This window comes from Lampetra fluviatilis, chromosome 78 (assembly GCF_964198595.1).
Source record: "Lampetra fluviatilis chromosome 78, kcLamFluv1.1, whole genome shotgun sequence".
Lineage (NCBI taxonomy): Eukaryota > Metazoa > Chordata > Hyperoartia > Petromyzontiformes > Petromyzontidae > Lampetra > Lampetra fluviatilis.
The window spans coordinates 512,288-540,142 of record NC_136352.1 but is presented as its reverse complement, the minus strand read 5'-3'; the positions used below and the strand labels follow the sequence as shown (position 1 = coordinate 540,142).

At 46.2% G+C, this 27,855-nt stretch overlaps 2 protein-coding genes across 2 annotated transcripts in view; one reads left to right on the top strand and one right to left on the bottom strand.

Moving 5' to 3' along the window:
* Window positions 1-27,855, top strand: part of LOC144953548 (uncharacterized) — a 155,260-nt gene that overhangs the window by 97,891 nt on the left and 29,514 nt on the right. The gene's annotated exons all lie outside the window — the stretch shown is intronic.
* LOC144953554 (uncharacterized) lies at window positions 66-12,014 on the bottom strand. Its single transcript, XM_078884117.1, has 2 exons — window positions 11,960-12,014; window positions 66-3,276 (listed from the first exon to the last, which is right to left on the bottom strand). The coding sequence occupies exon 2, from the start codon at window positions 3,264-3,266 to the stop codon at window positions 1,836-1,838; it is 1,431 nt and encodes a 476-aa protein (XP_078740243.1). The 5' UTR covers window positions 3,267-3,276; window positions 11,960-12,014; the 3' UTR covers window positions 66-1,835.

Below are 27,855 nucleotides of genomic sequence, written 5' to 3'. Positions count from 1 at the left end.
TCATCTCCCCGCCCCCCCCACCCCTCTTCAAGAGAGTCCTCTTCCAGTTGTCTGTACGACTCGTGCTGCAGAGAGGAAATGCTACAGATCAAGTTATAGCGTGTCAGTCTCTGATCCGACCCTGCGATTTAAAGGCGACTTCAATGAATAGTGGTTGCACCAGTTTTTCCTCGGAGGGTTGACTTTGATCTGAGCACAATCGTAACGATTGTCACTGTATGATCGCATGTGTTGGCTATAAACAGCGACCTTGCTACAGCACTCTTCCCCACGTTTGTATTGTAATACTGCGAGTACCAGCCTTGGCTGGCAGCCTCTCTCAACGACGCAAACATAAAAAAAAATTCTCCGTGATGCGTGGCTTCTGCCGATGCAGAGCTCCCTATCAATCTTGCCAGTCACGAGGGCAATCCCCGGAGCCTGCAACTCGCAGTACTGATTTCTGTTCTTGCGTTCTTGCTTATATCTGAAATTTTCAACCTCAGGCTCTTTCTTCTCACAAAGGGGCAGCTGTTTTCCTTTTGAAGTTGCTTCAGGCTGTTTGTTGTCCGGACGTCTTTATTACCGCCATGTTTCTGTTCATGTTTTGGACAGCGTTCCCCACGCTCCCATCACGGGTTGGAAGTGTTACATTTTTTTCGCCTCAACACGTGCAGTCTCTCTCAAAAAAGGATGCTGTGGCCTTTGAAGTCGTGACCTATTGTGCACGCGTGTGCTTGCTGTCACCATGTTTTCCGTCCTCTCATCACTTTACGCAGTTTTGACTCTGCAAGAGACTCAAAAGTACTTTTTGAGCAGCGTCCACAGCACTCACGTCGCGGTTTGGAATTATTGCGTGGTATTTGATGTTAGGGCAAGGCGCCCCCTGCATACATAATTTATTGCTACCATGTGCTGTATTAGCTAGTGGAAGACAAAGACGGTTGGGGAGGCTCTGATCCCGTGGAATACATATTATCTTGTTCGTGTGTGATTGACATATTTCACATTGTATCTCATCTGAATGACCCTAGGTCTAATACTTTCATAATTATTTGGTTCATGCTTAACCAAGATTTGTGGTATACCATAGTTGTTACCAAGAATATTCCGAGGGTTTTATTAACCTCTGTTCCCTGTCTGTATCGCCAGGGTTCCGTGCTTCTTATTCTCAAGTTATATTTTGATATCCTGAGGTTGAAGATAGAGCTAAGCTTCCAACTTAACTGTTGTATTTAAAAAAACCCAGTCAGCTCATAATGATGTACTGCCCTTGGGTGGATTTCACTGTCCGGGGAGGTTTGTGACCCCTGCTGTTTCCGTCTTGTTGGTTTTATTGTGGGTTGTTTTCTTTATGGCAGTTTTCTCTTGAAGTCAACTGGGGATTTCCCACAGAATCTCATTAGCCTCCACTTGGGTTTGCCAGTTTTTTAAATTAAATTTTACGACTTCCCAAGTAGGCTTGCGAGTAATTATCCTCTTTTGTGTGGCAAAGTAGTAGCCCCAGCGCTACATCCCGATAAAAATGATTTAAAAAAAGGGCAGAATCACTATTAATATACATTTTTGGAAAAGGCATGTATACAACATGTTCTTTGAGTGTTTGTGATGAGGTTTTATACAAAACTCCGAGTTGCTGAGGTAATTAAGAAAGCACCATACAAATGCTAATATTATTATAACATAGTGAATGATTTGGAGCCGATTGGCTCTCACTCCTGGTTAAGAGATCTACCCAACCCACAGGTCCGCAAATACTGGCTGCTCTTACTCTGCAAGTTGAAGATAGGAATTGAGTGTTCAACTTCACGTTATTTTCATTAAAGGCCCGTGACAAAGGAGAATATATTGGAGCTTCATTCTCTCAATCTAACACATCTTCCGGGTGGGTCTCCATTTGACTTTGTATTGTCTAAAAAGTCCACCCACACCTCCACTTCCACAAACTGCTGGGAGTTGCCTTGCTCTGCCTCACAGTCAAAATTCTCCTCCTGCTTCACGTTGCCTCCATCAATGTGAAGGTCCGATTTTGGAGTTGAATCTTCATATTCACATTTTACCTTCACTTCTTCTCTCTTCAATGTTGCCTCTTCACATTTCACATTCGCCTCTTCACATTTCACGTTGATACCTTTTAAAGTGTCCAAGCTGGGATTTCCTTCTGGTTCTTGTTTCAGAAGGGATTGTTTCATTGCAGCACTTTGACTTTCACAAGTCGATTTCAGACCACACTCCTTGGGGTTCTTCTGATGCCTGTGTGTTCTCACGTGTCTATGAAGATGTGATGACTGTGAAAACGCCTTCCCGCACAGAGTGCACTTGAAGGGTTTCTCTCCCGTGTGTGTTCTCTGATGGCTCTGAAAAACTGATGACCATGCAAATGCCTTGTCACACACAGTGCACTGGAAGGGTTTCTCTCCTGTGTGTGTTCTCTGGTGGCTCTGAAGAACTGATGACCGTGCAAATACCTTCTTACACACAGTACACTTGAAGGGTTCCTCTCTTGTATGTTTTCTCTGGTGCTTGTGCAGAATTGATGACCGTGAAAACGCCTTCCCGCACACAGTGCACTTGAAGGGTTTCTCTCCTGTGTGTGTTCTCTTGTGTATTTTAAGATATGACGACTCTGTAAATGCCTTCTCACACACACTGCACTTGAAGGGTTTCTCTCCTGTGTGCGTTCTCTGGTGTTTTTTAAGATATGATGACACTGTAAATGCCTTCTCACACACAGTGCACTTGAAAGGTTTCTCTCTTCTGTGTGTTCTCTGGTGTTTTTTAAGATTTGATGACACTGCAAATGCCTTCTCACACACACTGCATTTGAAGGGTTTCTCTCCCGTGTGTGTTCTCTGGTGGCTCCGAAGATCTTTTGACTGTGCAAATGCCTTCCCGCACAGAGGGCACCTGAAGGGTTTCTCTCCCGTGTGTGTTCTCTGGTGGCTCTGAAGATCTGATGACTTTGCAAACGCATTCCCGCACACACTGCACTTGAAGGGTTTCTCTCCTGTGTGCGTTCTCTGGTGTATTTTAAGATGTGATAAATGTGCAAATGCTTTCGGGCACGAAGTGCACCTGAAGGGTTTATCTTCCATGTGTGTTCTCTGGTGTCTTTTAAGTTGTGATGACCATACAAATGCCTTCTCACACACAGTGCACTTTAAGGGTTTCTCCCCTGTGTGAGTTCTCTGGTGCTGTGTCAACTTTCCAGTACGATCTGTGCTGTTTGCATTATGGTCGCATTGTTTCCTTCTTGCACCGAGCTGCGCTGAGTGCCTTTGCTCCATCAGATCAATTCTGCAGAGGAAGCGTCAGAGGAAGCGTCAGCTGCAGACACAAAAACATATCCACACCATCTACATCAGTATCGAGGCACAGAGCAATGAATATATGCACAGTCACACATGACTTACAGGTCTATACTTATTAAAATATTTATGATACAGTGAAAAAAATTCCCCAATTCATCACACGGGCTGTTAAGGCACACAATGAGATGGCAAATGGTCATAAATATGCCTGGATGCCCTAGTATCTTCAAAATGAATGTTTACCCAAAACTCCAAGCACATAATTTCGGCTGTCTAGCTACAAAAATATTTACTTAAGACAAATTCAGATAACAGAGCAAAACGTGTTAAAATATATATTATTTGTATTACGCAGAAAGGCATAAATTAATGTTGAATCGAAACTTCGAGGAGTGTGAAGCCAGGCTCAGATTTGCTTGAATGCTCGGATGAACACATCTAACTTCAGGTGCATATGTGTTGAGATATTTTCCTGACTGTTTCCATTCTTATAAAAAGTTCCAGAGGAAAACTAAAATAAACTATTGTTTTGATTCTAGATTTGAAGCTTTCGTGACTGCAAGGATTCATATTCTTAGGTTTTTTTCGGTAAAGTCACGTGCATATGTGTTGCAGCTAATCTGGCTGTGACGGTCCCACCTGATGACGGAGACTTGTGTTGCCTCCGAAACGTCGTGATCTTTATTTTATTTTTATTAATTTTGATGTTTTACCTACGTGACTTTACCGAAAAAACCTAAGAATATTGTTTTGATTTAACCTCCATGTTCAATAATTAATATGCATTACTAAAAATACAAACTTGACACTGTCACACATTGGCATTGTAAAAAGGTGGTGGTGTGTCCAGAACCATGCCTGGCCACCTTCATCTGGCTCAGTAATAATGCTTCCTCACTTCACCATGTAATTAATTTAAGATCAATCAACATAGCAGAGGCCCACAATAAGTTCAGCTTTCACTTAAACGATGTAACACGATTTTTGTTCCTAGGTAGAACGTGTTATTTTTTTATTGGTTATGCCTAAAAAGTTTAGAAAATGGCTATTATTCCCCACACACTTTGCTTTTGTGATTAAGACTTTACGTGAAGGAATGACACAAATGCACACGTTTTTCATTGAAAATAGGTAAATAGCAAAATATCACTGTCCTAGTCACAAAAGCAAAGTTTGTGGGGAATAATAGCCATTTTAAATACTTTTCAGACATAAGCAATTAGGAAATAACACTTACTTGCCAGGAACAAAAAAAATGTGTTACACAGTGTTATTAATGGAGTGGATTATTAACTTTGCTTTTGTGTCCTGGTCACAAAAGCAAAGTTTGTAGGGAATAATAGCCATTTTCTGTACTTTTGAGGCATAAGCAATTAGAAAAAAGACACTTACTACCAAGGGACAAATGCATTTTTTTGTTACACATCGTGTTTTGCCGTCGGCGATAATCAAACTAATTGTTGAGTTCATAATGCAGTCAAATAACTGCGCTACAGCTCCCCACAAAGATAAACTCTTAAACACGAATACATTTCACATGTATCATTAACATATTATATAAACAAATCATCCACCATTCATGACGAATTGGAAGCTACCTTATCACAGTGCTAATGCCATGATAGGTGCAATTTAAGGCCATGTAAGTATGGATTCCTTGTAAGGAGATAATAGGAATGATCCAGGTGTCAAGGGATGACTGACAGGTGAACCAGCTGTGCTCCCCTCCGTCTTGCTGGGTTTTAGAAACCCAGCGTTCCACCCATTCATTTGTCACCCTGACCTCATCGTTGTTGTAAAGCAAATATATCGTAACTGCCCTGCAGCATACCTCAGGGGCCTCCCCACAGAGGCCAATATTGACACAACTGATACCAGTCATTGGCGGTTCCGATCACCTCCACATCCTCCAATCTCTTCTCTAGCCAATGCCATGCCTGTTTAGCTCCTAATATCTGGACAAACAGAATGTGCTTGAGCACGCGGTAACTGGGAATGCAGGATTCATGACCGCACCAATGCAGCCTCGCCTGTCAAAGAGACTCATGATTATATTATATATTGATATATTAAGGATCTGTAAGATTAATACAAAATAGTCTGGTTGAATTAAGGATGAATCATAGGCATACCAGCCTTCATTGTAAAAGCCAGCACAGATGGTCATTTAAATAAGTTCATATTTTGCATTCACAAAGTAATATCTGTGGCCAAGAAGAATCACAGCTTTGTTCGTTCATTTCTAAAAAGTCTTGTCCTGGTGATGGTCGTAGTGGCAGCACACTGAGTCGAGCGGTCCAGGCCTCCCTTTCCCTGGCGACATACTCTCGCTCAACCTGGGGAATTCCAAAGCGTTCCCAGGCCAGCCAAGCAACATAGTCCCACCAGCATGTCCTGGGCCAGCCCTGGGGTCTTCACCCAGTGGGACGTGTCTGGTAGAGTTCCAGGCAGTGGCGGCTCGTCAATAGAGGGCGCAGGGGTGCCGCCCCCATCAAGATTATACATATACAAAAATTATATAAAAATACATAAATAAAATATTTTTTTCATACGATGTGCCGGCTGGTAGTAAGAAAAGCATCAGCATTTAATAAAAACTGGCTTTAATCGGTCAACTATTTTCTATGTTTTTCAATGTGTTTCATGCGGGGCGCCGGACAAATGGATGTCTATGTGAGACTTTACATTTTCGGACAGCATGTGACCTGAAGCTGGTCTCTAATTGGTTTCTTAAAGATTCTCCTCGGGGCGCAAGTCGTTGCGTCCCTGGCCAATCAGAATTGGATACATGTTATTTTATCCAATCTGATTGGTTCTCGTCACCTGTCATTCAAATTTACGCTCTGGGCCACTACTGCGAGTGCGCAGGCGACACCACTTCGACACTTGCTAGGCTGATCAAATTTTTTGTGTAAACAATGGCAGCAGTTCATCCAAATTCTGTAATTTATTTACAAAAAAACCCTTTCACAAGGCTTTCGCTGGAAGAAATAAAAAAAGATAAAGGATCTCGGACCGGACCAACCCGATTTACAAATCCAGCAGCAGGCCAGTAACAGAGGACGAAGCTACACACGAAGCTTCACACGCGCTTGTTATGAGAAACGGAGGTGGCTGGTTGGATGTGATGTTAGCAATTCTCTTTTTTGTTTTCCCTGTCTTTTATTTCAAAGTGTCGGCACTCAAGTTTTGTGGACAACGACGGGGGTAAGAGACCTCAAACATCTCTCTGACAAATGCAAACGTCATGAAAGTAGCCGCAGCCATATTGATAATAGCATGAAACTAACGTTTTTATGTTCAAGTAGGAAACATGCTTTTTGGTACTTTGGTCTGAAATGTATATAAAAGAGAAACATTTATGTTCAAGTAGGAAACATGCTTTTTGGTACTTTGGTCTGAAATGTATATAAAAGAGAAACATTTATGTTCAAGTAGGAAACATGCTTTTTGGTACTTCTTTTGGTCTGAAATGTAAATAAAGATCATCAAAATTTATATTCAAGTAGTCAAAATGGTTTTTGGTACTGCTTTATATTTATTTGCCCCCCTCAATAAAATAAAAAAATGCGCCCCCCCAAAAATAAATATCACCAGCCGCCACTGGTTCCAGGGGGAGTCTATTGGGGTGCATCCTTACATATATTCTATATTGATATCACCGCTAGAGCCAGGTCCAGGGGTTGGGTTCGCCAACAAGTGACTCTGGGCCACGTGACCCATGTAACCCAGTTGGGCCAGCTCAAAATGGCTACGTGGTGCCATCCTGTGCATCAAACATCCGCAGGATGAAGGGTGAGTGACGGGTATGATGCCAGTATGGCAGGGAGAGAGATAGTCTCAGGCGGACTAGACCTTGGAGATGGACACTCACAGCTCTGTATGGAGCAAAAGTCCAGGCATCTTCCACACAGTGTTACACAGTCTAATGAAAGAATGCTGCTTGACTAATTTTAAGTGAGACTTTGGCTGCCAAACCAGAGCTCGTCATGAACACATTAACCAGGTATGGGAGCTCCTCCAACACTTGTAGAACTGCCTAATTATTCATGGAGAGTTGAGCAGGTGCCATGTTGTATGACATGAAATTCCCAGGCAGGTGATTTATTTTTGTGGAACATTTACAAGGCCCCATTTCATGATGGAATTATCAAGCCACAGAACAAGATTCCCTAATTCCATCTCATTAAGTAGCCATTACCAGATTTATAACCAGGCATCGATTAGCATATCATTGTAACCATAACAAATGCAATGGTTTTAATATGACAATTGGGAGCTTCTCAAACTACATAGTTATTGAAGATGCTATGAAATAAGAATAGGGTTTCCCCTTTTTTCTGGCAAAACAGGTGTTAAGATGTTAAAACACCAAACTGAAACCTTTTACAAGGAATCATGTCTGCATTAACCACAATACTTGTGGTCAGAATGCAAACAAAAAACATACTCTGATAATATATGCATTGTCTTTGAGACTGATTGGTCCACAACAGAGACAGCTTTCTTTGGAGCCTAGTCTCAAAGGGTGTTAGACCAGAGGACGCCAAAAGGCATAGAGCACAAAGACAAGCACTATCAGAGTAATGAGCTCAGGGTGAGCATCTACATCATGGGAACTCCTTTGTGTCTCCACTGCACTGCTATATTTGTTCTCATATTTACCACGTGATCCTTCCCTATTATCAGCCCTGCGTTTTTGACGCCAAATTCATCCACTTCCGGCTCCTTACTGTCCTCTCTGCACGTGCATGGCTCACCTCTAACACACTGCAATATTAATTAAAAATATATTTACATCTACGTATCAACACTACCGAACTCCTTCTGCACAAGAGATGCTATACAACAGCTACAACTAAATACATCAAGTCTACATTGCCTGGTAAGGAATAAAAGTGTGCAAATACACGCACTAGCGTTAAAATAATAATATATTTACACACACCACCACACACACACTATTAATACCCACATCAAGCACTACCAACAATTACTTCGTTCCTTTACGGCTATGTCTTCACATTCCTACAACGATTACACATTCAACTATCATTTCCTTAACAATATATATAGCATTCACGCACACACTATTTACTCTTTTTTATGCTTATTAACTTTGACCTCCATCTATAATGTTCCTCGCGGAAAACGTGCACTTTTCTTCACCAAAGCCGATTACAATAAATTATGCCATTCATGCCAGTGCTGCAATGGCTTTACCTAGAGCTAATGAAACGCCTTAACACTAAGTTAGACAGCATGCTGCCTGTACTGCACCTACAGCTAATTATTATCCTGAACACTAAGACGCAAGAACATGTTGCCATGACTGCACCTATTGATAATAAAATGACACTCCTGAACACCAAGAAGCAAGACGGCATGCTACCAGTGCTATGCTTGCACCTACAGCGAATGCAACTCCTCAACAGCAATGAGCTGCACAGAAAAACATCACAGCACACATGGCTGCTGCCACAGCTAATCCAACTGCAGGCCACCAACAAGCAAGGCAGATTGTAAAAAGCACTACAATGGCTGCAACCAGGTGCATACCCTGTAGCCAAAAGGAAAAGTTTTTCTTTTCCACACATTCCTCACTTAATTTACACTTCTGATCCATAAATTGCCATTGGTTCCATGTCTACTTCTTGCAGCTACTTCCATGAAATTACATGGAAAGGAGACCCTCCAGGGCTATACTGCAACTGTACCATGTTCTTTGTGTCTTTCGGTAAAGTCACGTAGATAGGTTCAAAGAAAATAACAAAAAACTACCGACGTTACGATCGCAACACAAGCAGTCGTCATCAAGAAAAGGGGTTAGCCTCAAAAGGCAAACTGTTTATAAAGGTGTAATAAATGGACTCGACCACAGTATCTGGTCTGGTGTCCTTTATTCGGGTTCGTTTCTGTTTCCCACACGGCTGTCCTTTATCTGGCTCCTTCCACACGGTGCCGACTTCGCTGTCGCTCCCGTCACCGCCAACAGCCCCGCTGTTGGTCTCCGTCGCTCCCGTAGCTCCTTAGCAGCCTTGCTGCTGTTCCCCCACACGCAGCCCCTCCGGCTGCTGTCGCTCCCGTAGCCCTCTTGCTCTGCAGCCCCCGGCTGCTGTAGCCCCTAGCAGCCTCGCTGCTGTCTCCCACACGCAGCCCCTCCGGCTGCTGTCGCTCCCGTAGCCCTCTTGCTCTGCAGCCCCCGGCTGCTGTAGCCCCTAGCAGCCTCGCTGCTGTCTCCCACACGCAGCCTCTCCGGCTGCTGTCGCTGCTCCCAGCTTTCGCCCTCCCTGGCCTCACCCTCGTCCAGTCTCCAACCAACTCTCTTCCATCCCGCTGGCTGGCGCTGTCACCGAGCCCCTCAGCCACCAGGCTGAGGGCACGGCGACCACCCAACGCGGTCTCCACTCTGCCCTCGCCCGACTGCCCCGATCTCTTCCTGTCTCACCGCTATACCATCTCCCTCTCACGTGACCCTGACTCCTCCCCACATGACGTCACATCCGCCACGCCCTTTACGCCCGCATTACAAAGGTTTGGAGATGCACGTAGCCCAAGTGTATCAGCAGCATCAGCAGCAAGGGCGTGGCAACAATGCCAATGCAGCAGCAATGTCTATGCAGCATGTTAATGTAAGATCGGTGAATGGCCTCTCCGGCGAGCGCACTAAGGTGGCTATGTTAATGTGAGAGATTAGCTTGTTAATGAATGATCGCAGAGCCGCCGCAACGTCTAGGTTACCGCGCTAAGGTGGCTGTGTTAGTGTGAGAAATTTAACTTGTTAATGTAAAATCGGAGAGCTGAAAATAACAGTGAACATTGGAAGGTGGTAGGATGGGAACATCACAGCCAGTTATGACTTAAACTGGTTGATAACGTCCTTCCAATGATTAAGTTTGTACCCATCTTGGATGGTTTCATGAACGAATCTTTGTTGATAGCCAGTGGGTTTTCAAAATACCTTCGTCTTAAAGAAATCAATTTCGCATGAGCCCACCGCATTAAAACAATGATCAGCCACAACCGAAGTATTGGTCCTACCATGTTTCAGATCTGCCTTATGTTCACGAACACGGTCCGAGACATGTCGCTTACTTTCCCCAATGTAACTACTGCTGCAGACACAGCTTAGTTTGTAGACGCCAGGGTATTGCATGTCAGGGATCACATCCCAATGAATATTAATTCCTGCAGTCACGAAAGTTTTAAGTCAACATTTAACTGTACCATGGTTCAGCTGCCTACAATTAATGACCATCTCGAGCCTATTCATGTATTGATACCTACCAATACTACCTATGCAAGCCAATTCCAAAACAATAGAAGATAGAACTCATGCTTCAAAATGACATGTTTTGGCACCAACCAACTCATCCTGACATCTGGCTAAATACCCTCCACAGAAATGTAACACCACAATCCTATGATGCTCTTTAATGTCTACTGATTTTTTGGCAAGGTGATGATGGCTACAATTTCCTACTTCACCAAACTGACCCAGCAACAGGCTTGCCAACACAAAATAAGCTTTCCACCTTGGACTTCTTTGCCTTCAGGATCATGGTGCGAAACGGAAGCTTCAATCTCTTCTTGCGATGCAAAGAGCTCTTCCACCAATTTGCTGTCGACATATATGCCAAAATTGAAGCTTCATTAGATTAAACCCACCAGATGGAAAACATCCAACATTGTTCATCCTGAAGCTCTCTACGGGCAACACATTTAAAAGCTGTCCTCATTATGAAACAAAGCGCTGAGATTGTATAACACAAAAAAAACCCGTAACAATATATACACATTTACAGACTTCATTGGCAGAATTCAATAATTCTAATAAAGCCAGCATTGCAAGGCATTACTCTTAATGTTTCATAACTGAGACCTGTGCGAAGCCGGATAACTTAGTTATTACTGAATACAAACTATACTTCCGAGGATGTGTGTGCATGAGTGGGGAGCTTTTAGTGCAAAGGTTAGTGTGCTGCGCTATAAGCCCAGCGACCACAACATTTGGCTGTCGCCTGATGAAGCTGGCTTTAATTACTGGCAAAACGTCGTACTCAGATTGTAAATGTTGTGGCTTGACTCTCCAATACACAACCGGTGTGCTGTACTGGTGATGAATTGGCCACCTTCTGATTACGTGACAAACCTTACGAGTTGGCTGTGGTGGCGGGTTTCATGACACCTTGAAATATTTACGCGATCTAACCCAAAAAACCTGTATTACGGATGTATATTTGGAGTTTGCGTGTCTCTCTCCCCATGGTCGCGTTTAGAGTCAACATCACCATGCGTTTAGAGTATTTGACCGATACCCATTTCCACGCGTTGATAAGCCACTTTGTTGTGGGCAGGTCGCTTCTGAAAAAGAGCAGTATAGCTCAAGTGGGCTTGGCATGGTTAAATAAAAAAAACTCTAAAAATATTTAAAGTAAAAAAAAAGTTTCAAAGTAGCGAGCCAGGTGAAGACAAATTCAACTTAAGCAGAGAATTAAAGCAAATGCAATCAGGCGAGGGCAGGAGGCTAGGCCCCGCGTTGTAATGTTCCAACCTGGACATCGATTCCATACTCGCTGCTACTCAATTGATATCCCTACACGAGAGAGAGAAGGAGCAAGGCTCGACCTCGGTAAACAACAACAACCACCACGATGTGAAATTCTCACCTCGGATCTCAGTGAGAGCGCGCGGTGCAGCAGCTTCCTCGTATTTCGTGACGTGCCGCGGCAGCAGGTGACATGACGTCACTTGCGGGGTTCAACACACAATCCCCTCCCCCAACGAGCAGCGGCGTAACTACATTATGTTAATGAGCCGGGACCATGTCGGGTGATGGGGCTTGGCTGCTGAACCAGTCGCAATGAACTTGCGACGGTATTTATGAATAGCTTTGCCCAAATAAGGATTTTTACTGGAACGGAAATCGACAGTGACCATGCAGACGTGAAGTCACGCTCAAAATCGCGGTGTCGGGGGGGCTTGGGGAATGAATACCTTGGTGACATGACGTCTCTAGGCAGGTTACACCTCCACGAGGCGTCTCAGGCCGATGAGGTAATGCGGAGTGGTGACGTCAGAGCCGATGAGAGCACGGGGTTTGAGTTTAATACTCTTAGTTCTTTCGGTAAAGTCATGTAGGTAAAAATTTAAATAAAAAATAATAAAAATAAAACAATAAAATCACGACGTTTCGGAGGCAACACAAGTCTCTGTCATCATCACTTGATGCAGCAAATCTTGGCTGTGACGGTCCCACCTGATGACGGAGACTTGTGTTGCCTCCGAAACGTCGTGATTTTATTGTTTTATTTTTATTAATTTTTTATTTCATTCTTTTCCTACGTGACTTTACCGAAAGAACTAAGAGGATGAATCCTTGCAGTCACGAAAGCTTCAAATCTAGAGTTTGAGTTTAAGTTTATTTAGATTCCTTTCCATTGCTCCCTCTCTTGAGCAGAGACCCCTTTGAGTGCGTGAGCTCAACAACCAACAACGTGAACATTAGTGTGTGTGTACATTGTGTGTGTGTACAAACTGTGTGTGTCTATGTGGAGTGCTGAACTTTACGTAGACAACTTCTTGCTTTTTCTGTCGTCACTTTATTTCTACTAACGCAGCACATTTCAGTATCATTCTCCTGCGCATTCTCCGCGTCGTTCGCCATGCTTCGCCGGCCTCGCTCGCTCTGCCTCTGCCGTCTCTCCCGACTCTCCTCTCCACTCCTCCGTCACAGCCCAGCCGCTCTCTCGCGGTCTCCCCGTCTCACTCCCAGCCGCTCTCTCGCGGTCTCCCCGTCTCACCTCCAGCGCCTCTCTTGCGGCTTCTCCGTCTCACTCCAGCCGCTCTCTCGCGGCTTCTCCGTCTCACTCCAACCGCTCTCTTGCAGCTTCTCCGTCTCACTCCAGCCGCTCTCTTGCGGCTTCTCCGTCTCACTCCAGCCGCTCTCTTGCTTCTTCTCCGTCTCACTCCAGCCGCTCTCTCGCGGCTTCTCCGTCTCACTCCAGCCGCTCTCTCGCGGTCTCCCCGTCTCACCCCAGCCGCTCTCTCGCGGTCCTCCCCGTCTCACTCCAGCCGCTCTCTCGCGGTCTCCCCCGTCTCACTCCAGCCGCTCTCTTGCGGCTTCTCCGTCTCACTCCAGGCGCTCTCTCGCGGCTTCTCCGTCCTCACTCCTAACCGCTCTCTTGCGGCTCTTCTCCGTCTCACTCCAGCCGCTCTCTTGCGGCTTCTCCGTCTCACTCCAGCCGCTCTCTCGCGGCTGCTCCGTCTCACTCCAGCCACTCCTCGGCTTCTCCGTCCTCACTCCAGCCGCTCTCTCGCGGCTTCTCCGTCTCACTCCAGCCGCTCTCTCACGGCTTCTCCGTCTCACTCCAGCCGCTCTCTTGCGGCTTCTCTCGTCTCACTCCAGCCGCTTCACTATACTTCGATTTAAAGGCTTTCGTGACTGCAGGGATTCATCTTCTTGGTTCTTTCGGTAAAGTCACGTAGAATGAAAATAATAAAATTATAAAAATAAAACATAATAAAATAATTCTCACGACGTTTCGGCCACAACGCAAGCAGCCGTCCTCAGGTGAAGAATGAAACTTCTTCCTGTACTCCACTGTCTACTCTATACTTCTTTCCCTTACTCCACTGCTACTCTATACTTCTTCCCTTACTCCACTGCTACTCTATACTTCTTCCGTTACTCCGTGTCTTCAGCTCCGACCGTGTGCATCCACTCCCAGGCACGACCCCACTCCAACTCCCTCAACTCCAAAACTCCCCTGTATTTATCCCCGACCCTATTAATTCCCAATTAATTAGTTGGCATCCCCCCCGACGCCCCTCGCACCCAGCCCCCGCTGCTACCTGTCCTCCATTTCCAGACTTGGAGGCGCCACTTCACACCCAACAGCAACAACACAGCCAATCACAGCCCTGCATCCATAATTTCCCAACGGGCCGTCTCCAACTCAGCCGTCGGCCCCTGGTAACAGCCGCGTGTCCCGATATGCCCCCCACTGTACCCCACATGCACGTGTGTGCAATTTCCCCCCTTGGCGCTGTTTTAAACCACGACATATGTACACTTGGCACAGGTGGTGCATCGGCCAGTCATCTCAGTCGACCCATGGCACCTGCTGGGTCTGCCCCGTGACCTCCTCCTCCTGCCGGCGGGCGTTCGACACTTCATGTGGCCTTAACGTGCACATAGCCTGGCTCAAGCGCCTTGGTGACATCACCGCCACTTAGGGGCCGTCCATAAATGACGTAATGCGATTTTTGTCGATTTTTGACCCCCCCCCCCCCCTTCGTCACACGGCGTCCAAAAAGTCAGACCCCCCCATCAAATATGACGTTACAAAGCTCTGCCCCCCCCCCCCCAAATAAAACATGCTTCAAATCGCTTTAAGTTATTGTCATTGTAGTGCGTATTTAATGTGGCACTGCACTATGATGTAGGAGAAAACATTTATAAAAAAATATATTTAATTAAGTAGAACGTGTTGTCTATATTTATTTAAAGTTGGGAATTTTTACGTAACGTCACATTTCTCACACATCGTCACAAATGTCTGACCCACCCCCCTAATTGGGTGACGTAATTTATGGACGGCCCCTTCGTGGCGAATGACGGTTGTTGTTCTTGTCAATGTGTGTGTTGTGTATACAACATAACAACAGTCTGGGCCACTGGACGGGTTCCGCAGGATTGGAATAATGCCCTGATGGTCCCCCTCTTTAAGAAGGGGGACCGCACAAACTGTAACAACTACAGGGGCATCTTACTCCTCAGTGTGCCGGGAAAGGTCCTGGCAAGGATTATTCAACATCGCCTTTCTAGGCACGCTGAGGAGAGGCTTGCGGAGCCCCAATGCGGTTTCAGGAAAGGGCGGTCCTGCACAGATGCCATATATTCTGTCTGTCTGCTACAGCAGAGGTGTAGGGAATTCCAACAAGACCGACATTTCTGCTTTATTGACCTGGTCAAGGCGTATGATACCATCAGTAGGCCTGGGCTCTCGGTTGTCTTCGTGCTTTCGGAGTCCCTGAACCTCTGATCACGATCATTAAGGACCTTCATGATGGTGAGCGGGCCCGGGTAAAACTACGTGGCCGGGAGTCAGAGCCATTCCCTGTACACCTTGGGATGTGACAGGGATGTCTTCTGGCTCCCACATTATTTAACATCTATTTTGACCACGTAGTTCGTGAAGCCTTCAATAGCTGTACCGGAGGAATTTGCATTTGGTACAGCCATAATGGGAGGCTGATCGATGCCTGGGTGCGGTCAAGGGATGGCTCCCTATTGCTCAACCACGTTATGTATGCCGATGATCTGGTAATTGCTGCTCACTCAGACGAGGAGTTGGAGACGCTGCTGCTGAAACTGGAGCATGCCACTAAGAGGTGGGGCCTTACCATCAGCCCCACCAAAACTAAGCACCTGCCTGGGTATTTTGTACCATCGGACACTCCACCCCCACAACTCCCAATCGGTGATGGGGCAGTTGTGGAGAGAGTGGAGAGTTTCCCATAACTGGGCAGTGTGCTCATGACCGGCTCCAGTTTAACAGCAGAGTTCTCACTCCGAATCAGTCGAGCGGCAATATCTTTCCATCGGTTGCGTAATGCTGTGTGGAAGCTACCTGGTCTGTCGCTCCGCACGAAGCTTCAGGTCTTCTCGGCCACGGTCATTCCCTCCCTTCTCTACGCTTGCAAAACGTGGACCCCCCTAATGGAACACTTCGCCGGGTAGAAACATTTAGGCTGGCCTGCCTACAATCCAGCCTGGGTTTAACCAGGCTGAATTGTGTGAGGAGCTCACAAATCCTTGAAAGATTTGGACAAAGTCCTATCGGTAAGCTCCTCCAGCAGGCAAGGCTGCGTTGGCTGGGTCATGTAGCCCGCATGCCCAGCCACCGCATGCCTAAACAGATTTTTTTCGGCCGGATCGAGGGGGCTAAACGGGCGCGGCATGGGCTAGAGAAGAGATGGAGTGATGTGGTACAGGAGGACGTGGAGCTGAGTGGACTTGCCGATGACTGGTACCAGCGGTGTCAAGATCGGCCTCTGTGGAGGAGGCTCGTGAAGGACTCGACTGGGCAGTTGGAGGCAGTCACCCTCCAACAACAACGGAGGGCAATTTCCAGTATGATCCGTGCTCCCAACGAGTGGAGCGCCGGATGGCTAAAGCACAGCAAGTTGGCACAGTAGGGGGCACAGGTGGTGCATCAGCCAGTCATCCCAGTCATCTCAGTCAGTCGACCTGTGACCTCCTGCCAGCGGGTGTTCGACACTTCACGTGGCCTCAAAGTGCACATGGCCTGGCACAAGCGTCGTGGTGACGTCACCGCCACTTAGTGGCGAATGGCGGTTGTTGTTGTGTATACACTCTGCACTCTGTATGTGCAGATTGTGTGTACACTGTGCGGATACGCTGCGTGTGTGTACGCTCTGTGTGTGTATGCTGTTTGTGTACATTGTGTGTACACAACACATTTCTACACCGTGTGTGGGTCGTCCCAATCAGTCGGGCGACATTATCTTTCGTCAACTGCACAATGCTGTGTGGAAGCTACCTGGTCTGTCGCTCCACACAGAGCTTCAGTTCTTCTCTGCCACAGTCATACCCACCCTTCTACGGGCATGTGAAATGTGGACTCCTCTAAATGGAACATCTGCGCTGGTTGAAACATTCAGGCTGGCATGCCGACATTCAGATTGAGGGAAGCCAAGTGGTAGTGCATTCTCTATTTATTGCAGAGGTTTAAGGTTGCAAATCCGACGGGCATGCCTGTTTACTCCAGTAAAATTACCCAAAATATGCACAGTCTGCTTAACAGTGGATGTAAAACATACTATTGTGTCATTCAAAACGCATCGGTCATTGCATGTTGGTGTCATTGTCAACATTTGGGTAATTGCAAATGTTATCCAGAAATTACATGATGTAGCTTACAAATCAATTATCGCCCCCTACTGACAGACTCATGCCCCATGCAGGCTGGTGCACGGTCACCTGATGCCCTACAGGAGCAGCTGCCACTTGTGGGCGCTCTTCGAGTGTTTGTGATGAGATACGATTTTTTTAAAACTCCAGAGTTGCTGAGGCAATTAAGCAAGCACCATACACATGCAAATATTATTAATTTAAACATAGCAAATGCTTGCGAGCTTATTGGCTCTTGCTCCTGGTTGGACATCTACCCAACCCACAGGTCCACAAATACTGGCCACTCTTACTCTGCAGGTTGACCCTAGGAATAAAGTTTTCAACTACACATCCTTTTCATTAAAGGCCTGTGACAAAGGTCAATCTATTGGAGATTCATTGTCTCAAGCTTGCACATCTATCGGATCTCCACTTGACTTTGTATTGTCTCAAGAAGTCCACTCACACCTCCACATCCACAAACTGATGGGAGTTGCCTCGCTCTGCCTCAGAGTAAGAATTATCCTCCTGCTTCAAGTTGCCTCCATCGATCTTCACATTTAACCTTCCCTTCTTCGCTATTCACTGTCACTTCACATTTCACTTTTGCCTCTTCATATTTCACCTTAATATCTTTCAAAGTCTTCTTGGTTCTTTCGGTAAAGTCACGTAGAAGGGAAGTAATAAAATAATAAAAATAAAACATAATAAAATAATTCTCACGACGTTTTGGCCACAACGCAAGCAGCCGTCCTCAGGTGAAAACCAGGTCTGTCGAGGCGACAGCGTCTGAATGAAACAACACACGAGCTTGGTGCATATATATAAGCTGGATTGGAAGGGGGGGAAAGGGCGCCTTGACAAAATAATTTGCATATCAAGAGGAATTTAGCATATTTATGGGAAATGCAGGAATGCGATTAGTACTACATATGCCCGTGCATTATGCAGGACTAGCAGCATCAAAGGGAGGGGAAATGGGAAATGAAGGTATGTGAATAGTACTAATTATGCCCGTGCATTATGCAGGATTAGCAGTGTAGTGACATAAGAAGGGAGGGGCTGCTGGGGGCTCTGGGACCCTGGGCGGGCCAGGCGCTTAAGCCTCTTGGCGCCAGGCGTGGGTTCCCAGGTGGGTCAGACGCTTAAGCCTCTTGGCGCCAGGCGTTGGGTTCGCGGGCGCTTAAGCCCCTTGGCGCCGCTAAAGGGGGGGGCTGTGTGTGCTCTGTGGGATATCTGGGGGCGCACACGGCCCCACCCCTCGTTGGGGACTAGGCATAAAAGGGGAGCTCCCTGGACGATCAGGGCCAGTCGTAGCTCAAGACCCAAGATCGAAGACCAGCCATCTGAGGACCCTGGGACACTGTGAGAGCCAGTGGTGGGACTCTGGAACTCCCGACTAGGCACACAGCCTAGTGTATCTAGGCTGTGTGCCTAAGCTGTGTACCTGGGAGTTGTTACAGAGTATCGGGACTGTTGGACTGTTGGATTGTAATAAAGAAGTTACCTCTACAAGTGTCTCTGGAACCCGTTACATTTGGCGTCAGAAGTGGCTATGGAGACAAGAAGTAAGCCACGTACCTTCAGTCCTGACGGCGATGTCGAGGAGCAAGCAGCGATAGGGCGGCCAACGCCGCCGACAGCGACGCTGCACCGCCGGCCGACAGCGACGCTGCACCGCCGGCCGACAACCACACCGCACCGCCGGCCGACAACCACACCGCACCGCCGGCTGAGCAGCTGTCTGCTCCGCCGACCGTCCCCTCTCCAGCGCCACCGCCTCCCTCATGGGTGAGATGCGGTGCTCGTGGCCGATGGCGGGAGGGAGAGAGGAGGCGCGGCGCTCGCCCGAGCCCACCGCCGCCGCCACAAACATGGTGGACGCCGCCGCCATTCCCGCCACCGGCGTTCCCCCCACGGATGTGGTCCAACCAAGCAACGCCGCGTCATCAGCGCTGCGACCTTCACTGCCGGACGACAGCTGGCTTCAACCTAGCATACCGCGTCATCAGCGCTGCGACCGGACAGTGAGGGCGCCATTCTTACTGTAACCGGCGCCGGGGCCGGCACATCGACCGACACGTTGGTCGTCGCCTCTGCTGCTCTGGCCAAAGGTTGGAGGTCGGGAGACCAGGCCCCTGACACTTCGTCCATTTACGCGCTCCGGATTAATGATTTTTTTGTTGACATTTTCTTCGTTGTCGTCGGGGAGCCGTGACTGTTGTTGGGTAAACTGTGTGGAGCTTCGCTCGTGAGTGTTGTCAATGCATGTGCGAAACTTTGCTTGTGATTGTTAACAATGTATGGTTTGTATTGAGCTTTGTTCGTGATTGTTAATGTATAGCTTGTGCTGTCATTGTTAACGATGTATAGACTGTATGGGGCATTTATCTTGAGATGGTGACATGCTGCCAAGGATTTGGAATTGTCAGGCTGGCTCTCAAATATCTTGGGGTGCAGATCCTGACCAGGATGGCCCAGCGGGTGTTGCGTGTCTAACACGAGAGTTGTGGTCCCGTCATGCTATGGCTGACGGCTTGACCTGACAGCCCAAAGATTGAAACACTCCGTGGCATGTCTAGCCTAGTGGGCTGTGTGCTCACATGGCTCGGAGAGTGTGGTCCCGTCATGCAATGGCTGACGGCTTGACCTGACGGCCTGGAGGTTGAGACCCTCCGTGGTGCGTCTGGAGCAGTAGGCTCGCCCTGACGGCCCGGAGATTGAAACACTCCGAGGCGCGTTGAAACAGTGGGCTGGAGATTCGTGGTGTTCAGGTGTAGTTGTCCCGTTACGTTTGGACTGTATCCCTCAGTTGTTAGGGTGCATGTTGTGCAGGGAGTGAACGATTGGTCGTCTCAGCTCGGTCGGTACAGCTATATGCTGCGATGCGAGTCTTGGAGAGAGACTGGGTCATCTCAGCTCGGTCGGTACAGCTATATGCTGCGATGCGAGTCTTGGAGAGAGACTGGGTTGTCTCAGCTCGGTCGGTACAGCTATATGCTGCGATGCGAGTCTTGGAGAGAGATTGGGTCGTCTCAGCTCGGTCGGTACAGCTATATGCTGCGATGCGAGTCTTGGAGAGAGACTGGGTTGAAGTTCCCCCGATATGGCCGACGCGTGCTACTGGTTGTGACGCCGCGTTGGAAAGGCGGGGGGGGGGGGGGTGCTAACGGTTGACATGTAATGTCGGTGGTGGTCCTCATTGAGGGCTGCTGGGACGCAAGCACGGGATGCCTTAGAGATGCGGTTCGCGCGTGCGGCCACCATTTATAGACAGGAGCAGGCAGATTTATTTTGTTTGTGTCATGTCAATTTTATATATATATTTAAAAATGTAGATACTGGAGCAGCCCTGAAGTGCGACTTCTTTACCCAGTACATGGGTCGGCCCTGAAGTACGACTTCTCGACCCGGGACGTAGACAGACGTCCGGATAAGTGTGTGTAGAGGGGTGCTAGACATGTTGGTCTTCACCTTCTCACCACCTGACGGATGGGAGGGTGGCAGGGTGGTGTGGAACCCTGCCATCCATGCGGTGGTTGTGCATCCAACGCGTCAGAATCTGTATATTTGTTGTTGTTAATTCCCCGTTTTCTATGCGGATCCCGAGGAAGGCTAGGTGTGCCGCGGGTCGTTTGTTCATGTGTCATTGCTTCACCTTTTTGTTGATTGATGCTTGTATATAGTGTAAAGTTGTACAGGTTGGTTATGGTATTTATGGTTGCTTTCTTGTTCTCTTTTTCTTTTCCTGTTGAGGCTCGTGTATTTTTTTCTCTCTCTCCCTTTCGTTAATTTAAACTTTCTAATTATTGACAGCCGGGACGGCTGGAGGCTACATAGAGGAGGGTAATGTAGTGACATAAGAAGGGAGGGGCTGCTGGGGGCTCTGGGACCCTGGGCGGGCCAGGCGCTTAAGCCTCTTGGCGCCAGGCGTGGGTTCCCAGGTGGGTCAGACGCTTAAGCCTCTTGGTGCCAGGCGTTGGGTTCGCGGGCGCTTAAGCCCCTTGGCGCCGCCAAAGGGGGGGGGCTGTGTGTGCTCTGTGGGATACCCGGGGGCGCACACGGCCCCACCCCTCGTTGGGGACTAGGCATAAAAGGGGAGCTCCCTGGACGATCAGGGCCAGTCATAGCTCAAGACCCAAGACCCAAGACCAGCCATCTGAGGACCCTGGGACGCTGTGAGAGCCAGTGGTGGGACTCTGGAACTCCCGACTCTACGACCTTGTGAGGGCGAGTTCCAGAGCGTAGCCAGAGTAGTGTATCTAGGCTGTGTGCCTAGGCTGTGTACCTGGGAGTTGTTACAGAGTATCAGGACTATTGGACGGTTGGATTGTAATAAAGAAGTGTCTCCGGAACCCGTTACAGCTGCATCAAGGGAGGGGTAGCATTAATAAAGGGAAGGAGTGTTAATAGTATGTAGCTGCAGTAACTAAAACCAACACGTAAACAACTAAAGTATAAACTACATAGTATCATCAGTATACTAACTATACTCTACAATAAGCTGAGTTACTAACAGTAAGTAATACATTACAATTCTACGTCGTAAAAATTATATAATATGCTTCCATCTAAACTTTATTCTCTTACATCACACGAGTCTACACCGTACTATATACTGCCATAGATAAACCCAACGTTAAATTATATACTGTATTGCTATAAACCACCCTATACTTTATACATTGTAATATAACAATATGTATTATTCTACCCACCCTAATGTATATCACACTGCTATATATTCACTATACAATTACGATACTATATATTACTTTGTACATTGTATTAAACATATAAATGTTATACTATTTGTTATTATACACTGTACCATTGACCGTCGTGTGAAAGATACTAAGAGGAAGCAACGAAATATGCTAATGGGAGAGTAGCGAATCAAAGAATCCATTCCCTGCGGAGAATACAATGCCAGTGAGTGGAACGCGGTCTGAAAGTCACCGTAAACGTGAACACAATCAGTTAAGATCCGAAATGGTTTATTACGTCCTTCCAATGATTGCTAAGCCAGAATCCATCTTCTCGGTTGAAATTGTCTCTGTGTTTGTATATGTGGATCGCCTCATGAACGAATCTCTCATGGTAGCCAGATGGCCTCTACGGGGAGGGATTCCACGTAACTTTGAGACTTCCCTTCTACGTGACTTTACCGAAAGAACCAATAAGATGAATCCCTCCAGTCACGAAAGCTTTAAATCGAAATTTAACCGCCTCTACGGGGAAGGATTCCACATAACTTTGAGACTTCCCTTCTACGTGACTTTACCGAAAGAACCAAGAAGATGAATCCCTGCAGTCACGAAAGCTTTAAATCGAAATTTAACTGCCTCTACGAGGAGGGATTCCACATAACTTTGAGACTTCCCTTCTACGTGACTTTACCGAAAGAACCAAGAAGATGAATCCCTGCAGTCACGAAAACTTTAAATCGAAATTTAACCGCCTCTACGGGGAGGGATTCCACATAACTTTGAGACTTCCTTTCTATGTGACTTTACCGAAAGAACCAAGAAGATGAATCTCTGCAGTCACGAAAGCTTTAAATCGAAATTTAACTGCCTCTACGGGGAGGGATTCCACATAACTTTGAGACTTCCCTTCTACGTGACTTTACCGAAAGAACCAAGAAGATGAATCCCTGCAGTCACGAAAGCTTTAAATAGAAATTTAACTGCCTCTACGGGGAGGGATTCCACATATCTTTGAGACTTCCCTTCTACGTGACTTTACCAAAAGAACCAAGAAGATGAATCCCTGCAGTCACGAAAGCTTTAAATCGAAATTTAACCACCTCTATCGGGAGGGATTCCACATAACTTTGAGACTTCCCTTCTACGTGACTTTACCGAAAGAACCAAGAAGATGAATCCCTGCAGTCACAAAAGCTTTCAATCGAAATTTAACCGCCTCTACGGGGAGGGATTCCACTTAACTTTGAGACGTCCCTTCTACGTGACTTTACCGAAAGAACCAAGAAGATGAATCCCTGCAGTCACGAAAGCTTTAACTCGAAATTTAACCGCCTCTACGGGGAGGGATTCAACATAACTTTGAGACTTCCCTTCTACGTGACTTTACCAAAAGAACCAAGAAGATGAATCCCTGCAGTCACGAAAGCTTTAAATCGAAATTTAACCGCCTCTACGGGGAGGGATTCCACATAATTTTGAGACTTCCCTTCTACGTGACTTTACCGAAAGAACCAAGAAGATGAATCCCTGCAGTCACGAAAGCTTTAAATCGAAATTTAACCGCCTCTACGGGGAGGGATTCCACATAACTTTGAGACTTCCCTTCTACCTGACTTTACCGAAAGAACCAAGAAGATGAATCCCTGCAGTCACGAAAGCTTTAAATCGAAATTTAACCGCCTCTACGGGGAGGGATTCCACATAACTTTGTGACTTCCCTTCTACGTAACTTTACCGAAAGAACCAAGAAGATGAAGCCCTGCAGTCAAGAAATCTTTAAATCGAAATTTAACCGCCTCTACAGGGAGGGATTCCACATAACTTTGAGACTTCCCTTCTACGTGACTTTACCGAAAGAACCAAGAAGATGAATCCCTGCAGTCACGAAAGCTTTAAATAGAAATTTAACCGCCTCTACGGGGAGGGATTCCACATAACTTTGAGACTTCCCTTCTACGTGACTTTACCGAAAGAACCAAGAAAATGAATCCCTGCAGTCACGAAAGCTTTAAATCGAAATTTAACTGCCTCTATGGGGAGGGATTCCACATAACTTTGAGACTTCCCTTCTACTTGACTTTACCGAAAGAACCAAGAAGATGAATCCCTGCAGTCACGAAAGCTTTAAATCGAAATTTAACCACCTCTACGGGGAGGGATTCCACATAACTTTGAGATTTCCCTTCTACGTGACTTTACCGAAAGAACCAAGAAGATGAATCCCTGCAGTCACGAAAGCTTTACATCGAAATTTAACTGCCTCTACGGGGAGGGATTCCACATAACTTTGAGACTTCCCTTCTACGTGACTTTACCGAAAGAACCAAGAAGATGAATCCCTGCAGTCACAAAAGCATTAAATCGAAATTTAACCCCCTCTACGGGGAGGGATTCCACATAACTTTGAGACTTCCCTTCTACGTGACTTTAATGAAAGAACCAAGAAGATGAATCCCTGCAGTCACGAAAGCTTTAAATCGAAATTTAACCGCCTCTACGGGGAGGGATTCCACATAACTTTGAGACTTCCCTTCTACGTGACTTTACCGAAAGAACCAAGAAGATGAATCCCTGCAGTCACGAAAGCTTTAAATCGAAATTTAACCACCTCTACGGGGAGGGATTCCACATAACTTTGAGATTTCCCTTCTACGTGACTTTACCGAAAGAACCAAGAAGATGAATCCCTGCAGTCACGAAAGCTTTACATCGAAATTTAACTGCCTCTACGGGGAGGGATTCCACATAACTTTGAGACTTCCCTTCTACGTGACTTTACCGAATGAACCAAGAAGATGAATCCCAGCAGTCACAAAAGCATTAAATCGAAATTTAACCCCCTCTACGGGGAGGGATTCCACATAACTTTGAGACTTCCCTTCTACGTGACTTTAATGAAAGAACCAAGAAGATGAATCCCTGCAGTCACGAAAGCTTTAAATCGAAATTTAACCGCCTCTATGGGGAGGGATTCCACATAACTTTGAGACTTCCCTTCTACGTGACTTTACCGAAAGAACCAAGAAGATGAATCCCTGCAGTCACGAAAGCTTTAAATCGAAATTTAACCGCCTCTACGGGGAGGGATTCCACATAACTTTGAGACTTCCCTTCTACGTGACTTTACCGAAAGAACCAAGAAGATGAATCCCTGCAGTCACAAAAGCTTTAAATCGAAATTTAACCGCCTCTATGGTGAGGGATTCCACATAACTTTGAGACTTCCCTTCTACGTGACTTTACCGAAAGAACCAAGAAGATGAATCCCTGCAGTCACGAAAGCTTTAAATCGAAATTTAACCGCCTCTACAGTGAGGGATTCCACATAACTTTGAGACTTCCCTTCTACGTGACTTTACCGAAAGATCCAAGAAGATGAATATCTGCAGTCACGAAAGCTTTAAAGCGAAATTTAACCGCCTCTACGGGGAGGGATTCCATATAACTTTGAGACTTCCCTTCTACGTGACTTTACCAAAAGAACAAAGAAGATGAATCCCTGCAGTCACGAAAGCTTTAAATCGAAATTTAACCACCTCTACGGGGAGGGATTCCACATAACTTTGAGATTTCCCTTCTACGTGACTTTACCGAAAGAACCAAGAAGATGAATCCCTGCAGTCACGAAAGCTTTACATCGAAATTTAACTGCCTCTACGGGGAGGGATTCCACATAACTTTGAGACTTCCCTTCTACGTGACTTTACCGAATGAACCAAGAAGATGAATCCCAGCAGTCACAAAAGCATTAAATCGAAATTTAACCCCCTCTACGGGGAGGGATTCCACATAACTTTGAGACTTCCCTTCTACGTGACTTTAATGAAAGAACCAAGAAGATGAATCCCTGCAGTCACGAAAGCTTTAAATCGAAATTTAACCGCCTCTATGGGGAGGGATTCCACATAACTTTGAGACTTCCCTTCTACGTGACTTTACCGAAAGAACCAAGAAGATGAATCCCTGCAGTCACGAAAGCTTTAAATCGAAATTTAACCGCCTCTACGGGGAGGGATTCCACATAACTTTGAGACTTCCCTTCTACGTGACTTTAATGAAAGAACCAAGAAGATGAATCCCTGCAGTCACGAAAGCTTTAAATCGAAATATATCTTGTATTCTCCACAGGGAATGGATTCTTTGCTCCGCTGCAAGTCTCCCTACACCATTCTCCCATTGACATATTTCGTTGCTTCCTCTTAGTATCTTTCACGCGACGGTCAATGGTATAGTGTATAGCAGATTGTATAAATAGTATAAAAATGTTAATACAATGTATAAGGTAATATACAGTATCGTAATTGTATAGTGAATATACAGCAGTGTGCTATACAATTCGGTGGGTAGAATAATACTTACGGTAATATTATAGACGAAGGTATAGAGTGGTGTATAGTAATACAGTATATAATTTAATGTTGGGTTTGTCTATGGTAGTATATAGTACGGGGTAGACCCGTGTGATGTAAGAGAAAAAAGTTTAGCTGGAAGTATATTATATTTTTTGCGACATAGAATTGTAATGTATTACTTACTGTTAGCAGCTCAGCTTATTGGAGATTATATTTAGTATACTGATGATACTATGTAGTTTATGCTTTAGTTTTTTATGTGGTTGTTTAGTAACTGCAGCTACATACTATTAACATTTCTTCCCTTTGTTAATGCTACCCCCATCCCCTCCCTTTGATGCTGCTAATCCTGCATAATGCACGGGCATAATATGACTTTGAAACTCCTCCTACGCATTTCCCATAAATATGCTAAATTCCTCTTGATATGCAAATTATTTTGTCAAGGCGCTTTTCTTCCACCCCTCCAACCCAGCTTAAATATACGCTCCAAGCTTGGTGGTGTTTCATTCTTCATCTGAGGACGGCTGCTTGCGTTGTGGCCGAAACGTCGTGAGAATTATTTTATTGTTTTGTTTTTTATTATTTTATTACTTGCCTTCTACGTGACTTTACCGAAAGAACCAAGAAGATGAATCCCTGCAGTCACGAAAGCTTTAAATCGAAATACTAATATGTTGTTTTACCAGGTAAGGCCAACTGAGCTTTAAAGCACTTTTTCAGAAGCGACCTGGCCAACAATTATAGCTTAATCAAATGGCTTATCAGCCAAATACTATCAATGTATGTTTCTGAATGTGAAGGAAAAACCTAAACGACCCGGAGAAAAACCCCGCGACCACAGAGGTCAAAATCGAACCAACGACCTCCTGCATATCAAACAAGATAGTTAACATCTTGCCGAGGCAAACCATCAAACACCATCAGCTCCAAGGAGATATATGTCTTTGATGTATCTTTATTTCCAAAAAGAAGAGACATTGCTGCTGGCCACGTGGAATTCCGTTCAGTCATAATGGAGGAGAGGCTGCCATTCCTATTTTGGGAGTTGGACTGATCACGCCTGAATCTGAGAAATATAGGGGGGTCTCTAATAAGTTGGATCTGGCTTTAGTCACCACGAGGGGTGGACGGTCCGCTAATCATAAGATAACACCAAACAGGGAGTGGCTCTTGTTCTGAGTTTAAAACCATCGTCTCGGTTGAAATTGTGTATGTGTCTGTATATATGTGTAGTGGTAATGAATAGAGACCCAGTCTTCTCTGGAGGCAACACGTTTATTTATAACTATAACGGTTACACAAAGTCCCTGACACAAAGGGGTATCGGCCCCATCCACCCGATACCCTGGGGCGGTATAGCCTCCGGGCCAGCATGTCCTAATCACTGGGACTACTTCCTCTAGATATATCAGCCCTCCGGCTAGGGCAGGGGTCGGCAACCTGCGGCTCCGGAGCCGCATGCGGCTCTTTTGAATCTTGACCGCGGCTCCGGGGCGGATGCTAGCGAGGGGAGGAGGCGCACTGTGACACCTGCTCTGGCGTTGCCGCTGCTGACAGGTCGCCGCTCCGCTCCACACTGC

What these genes read in the sequence shown, in the direction of transcription:
- LOC144953554 (XM_078884117.1), bottom strand. Translation starts at nt 3,266, where the DNA reads ATGGAGCAAAGGCACTCAGCGCAGCTCGGTGCAAGAAGGAAACAATGC.